At 32.5% G+C, this 3,963-nt stretch overlaps 1 protein-coding gene across 1 annotated transcript in view; it reads right to left on the bottom strand.

Moving 5' to 3' along the window:
- Positions 1–768: 768 nt before the first annotated feature.
- LOC117122984 (cilia- and flagella-associated protein 161-like) overlaps positions 769–3,963 on the bottom strand; it is a 15,250-nt gene continuing 12,055 nt past the window's right edge. Inside the window, exons 5-7 of the mRNA XM_033268769.1 lie at positions 2,685–2,843; positions 2,409–2,482; positions 769–2,115 (exon numbers count right to left, since the gene is read on the bottom strand). Of these exons, the coding sequence (XP_033124660.1) occupies positions 1,962–2,115; positions 2,409–2,482; positions 2,685–2,843 (387 nt within the window). The 3' untranslated portion in view covers positions 769–1,961. The remainder of the gene's footprint in view (positions 2,116–2,408; positions 2,483–2,684; positions 2,844–3,963) is intronic.

Below are 3,963 nucleotides of genomic sequence, written 5' to 3'. Positions count from 1 at the left end.
ATATGTGGGTGTATGGGTGGGTGTGTGTGTTTATGCAGAATGCTTATGAAATTCAATTAATTAATTAATTTTTCTTTTAATTTTGTTTTATATTGTAATGAAGTATAAATACATAATTCTTGTGAATTGTGAACACATGTAAATATTGGTACAAGATCACCGTATAATAGGAGCTGAAAACGAAAAATTGAAAATCATGAATAAAGAGGATAAATAAAGGTGGGTGATCCCACGAAAAACATTTTAAAAAATGGTTTTATTAAAAATATAAAATGTTTGTGTAGGTATACATATTCGGGTGCTCAAATTAAACATAGGCCTACATTGAAACTCAAATTGTACTTGGCTTTATTAATAATATATTTGCTTATGTACCCGTATTATCAACAAACCCTCTCTAAATCGTTTAAAAAAAGCTTAAAAATGCTCAGATCGTCGGAGCGGCGGGGGGCGTGGCCCCTGTCGCTTGGACCACCCCCCACCCTGCAGCCAACTGGGCACTCACGAATTTCAAATCTCTCAGGTTGGTAACTATGAGTTTAACTGTACTAAGTAATACTAAACCTGTAGGATCTCCAGTAGTAAACTGATTTGACGTGTAGCTCTTGTATCATACAAAATGCAAGAAGTTACTGATTACAATTTATTCCAAGGACCGCATAACAGTATGCATAACAACAGCAACTATGGGAGACCATCAGGGCCAAATTAAAATGGATGTTACAGTACAGTGTAATTATGAAGTCAAAATTAAACAAACAAAAGCAGTAAAATCATAAGTGATGTTTTATTAATACTGTACAATAAAGTATTTACAAAATATTTTCTTAAGTTAACATATCTTTTGTCTTTGTGTATAGCGGTGGCGCCAGTGGGGCCAAGACCCCTATGTCAACCGATGAATGACTAAGTCGTCGAAACAAAAATAAAAAAAAAATAATAATTTGCCTATCCAAATAACGCTATTTTGATTGCCAATCCCAAATATTGTGGTCTAAAAGCACATTTAGGACCAAACCAAACCATAAAAACTATACACCATGAACCCTAACAGGGATTTTTTTCCCCGGGCTGTCGACCGAGGCTTTTTCGTCGCCTGGGTTTGGACCCTTCCAGCTGACCTCTTGTTGGCAAATTTCTGGCGCCACCGCTAGTGTGTGGTCCAATGAAATGTACAAATTATATTTCAAATAATATATTCAGTTTTAGGTGCTTCAAAAATTAAATGGTTTTTGGTTTTGTAAACATAAAGCATGGTATCTATAGAAGCCCAAATTCTTGCAATCAATTTTGTGTTTCTATTGGTGGTTTGGAGATCCCTTGTTTATTTTTACTGCAATTGAGAAACCTCAGGAGGGAAAATGTTTAGTTTTTTGTCTTTGGATTTTTATGTCCACAAATTTTATAAAATAAACACTCCTAACAATTTGCAATTGTATCATATTTTAAATTTTGTTATTATCAGTCTAATAAAATAGTGAGTGATTCGACATTTAAGCCTGTTTCCATAAAATACCAGCGACAGGCTATCAGTGCTTTTTTGGGGACAGCTATAATGTATTGAATACAGTGATAACACTAGCGAGAAGGAAACGAGGGTTAACATGATGAAAAGCGTGGCTGTATAAATAACATTATGAGGCTAGAGAATGGAATTGTTTCTAGTTGTGTGAAAGAAACTTTTCGTTCACTAGGTTTTAACCCAGCGCCCTGTGACTAGAGAACAAGCTACATCTATATTTTATTTATGACTCTGCTGGTGATGGTATATGTACTGTATACTAAGGCAATACAATGAATTACAGTGGGAACCACACTTAATATCCCTAGAAAAAAAATGTAATAAAATGAAAAGTTTAAAAGAAAATAAGACTACAGAATTATTCTTTTTGTAAATGTTTGTTATTTTTTCCAATTATATATTAACAGAATTATTATTAAATTATTTACAATATTGCCATCTACTGTCGCTCGCCAACTTTTAAGATTTGTGCAGGAGTCCTTGGCTCGCTAGGAGAACCGGTTACCATGATCCAATGGTTAAAATCCTTCTCTGCTCTATGAGTATCGAGACTGGTGTATGCAACTGTTTCATAATCAATGCCAAAAGGAGTTCTGAAATTCACAATAAAAATATTATTACTATATATTTATTTGTCAGGTTGCTTAATAATATTTACATCATTTATCATTATACAGTATTTTCAATATTGGATACCCCAAATGCTAATACTGTGTTATTATTCTCATCAAATTATTCATGATAAATAACAAGGTGTACTGTAAATATTTATGTATTCAGTAAAAAATAACACTCGCACAAATGAACCCACTAGCACTAACAAGAAAATAAGTACTGTCCTGTAATTACTTTTTGCATAAAATTTAAAAAAGCTCAATATTCTTACCTTACAATATTATCTGTAAGAATGCAAAGATCCTGATTGGTTTTGCAGTGGTTGAAAATTATCTTTTGATTCGCCTGTTAGAGAAAAGATGTTCATTATAAATTATATAAATGCTCCAACATGCATTTCTTTCACTATTAACAAACCATTACATTTTGGAAGAAACAGACTATGGAAAGCATTACAGTATATAATTTATAAATGATAAAATTTCATATTCATATCATCAAGAGGTTGGCAAGATTAGCTGTTGGAATATCATTATGGATCTCTTACCGGTACCGGTAAACCTTCTGTTTCCATTCGTAATTGTGGATTGTAGCAAAGAATCGTCCATTCTGTTGCATACGATGGTTCCTCAACAAATTCAATAAGCTGTTTGCGTGACTTCTTTGCAGATGCCTGGAATGTTGCCATGTCACTCCTCAAAACCAACTATAACAAAAAACATAACATTGACATTATCAATATTAAACACACTGTATTGGATAATTAATCATGTGCAATATTCTTTCTTTCTCATTCACAAACAAAAGAAAGTTGTAGTAAATTAATTCAATTCAACTTATTACTTCAGTGTGCCATCAAGGGAGATTATCACAGTACTTTCATCAACTATCAAGGATACTTTATACATCTAGCACACAATAACTTTTATATATATTTATTAATTTGTTTTTTCTTTTATTGACACTGCACTTTAAATACAACTAATATCCAAAGTAAAAATATGAAACTAAGAAAATGGAATTGACATTGGAGAATATATTATTTGTAAGGAGAGGTCAACGGATTGGGCTCTTTTTAGAGAGAGAACACAGAGTATAATATTTATCATCATTCAAACACAGTAGCCTGGGTGCAGTAAGAAATTAGCGGGAAAAAAGTAAAGGAAAATTTATTTTTGGTTTTTCTGAATCAGTATATCATATAGTGTCTCAGAAAAAAAATCCCCATTCTTAGAGCTTGGGCAATTTTTTTTATAGCACTACTCCTCACCTTCGTTAAAAAATTTAATCAGAATAAAAATTTCAAGATGGCTGCCATTTTGGCGGTAAAACTCTTTTAAAATGTAAATTTAACTTTATTGTTATCAGAGCAATTTCAAAACAATATATATCCATACACACAAACACACACACATATATATATATATATGTGTGTGTGTGTGTGACTTACGTTAGATATATATATATATATATATATATATATATATATATAAATTGCTTAGCTGTTGCTTATCATTTTTGTATCTCTACTGAGATCCAGCCATTGTTTCCCACAGCATTTTTGTTTTCCAGTATTTTGCCTTTTAATCTATATATCATTTTCTACTGTTTGTATCATTTTGATCCAACTCTGCTGTAATTCTGGAGGGTACTTTGGACAATTTCAAATTTCTACGACGCTTGTTGGAAAAGCGCGTCAGGTATCGTAACCATCTTATTATTTATCTTGAACATCGTTCTAACAATTCGGCTCCTAAAGGACTACAATTTCATGTCAGGTCTGGTATTCCATTCGCAGATCGTGACTTCCATTCCCGCTGGAATGG

Source organism: Anneissia japonica, unplaced genomic scaffold (assembly GCF_011630105.1).
Source record: "Anneissia japonica isolate Jap-2015-1 unplaced genomic scaffold, ASM1163010v1 scaffold3678_len381626_cov175, whole genome shotgun sequence".
In the NCBI taxonomy this organism is placed as follows: domain Eukaryota; kingdom Metazoa; phylum Echinodermata; class Crinoidea; order Comatulida; family Comatulidae; genus Anneissia; species Anneissia japonica.
Note: the sequence above shows the minus strand (reverse complement) of the source record. Positions and strands in the feature narration are given on the sequence as shown.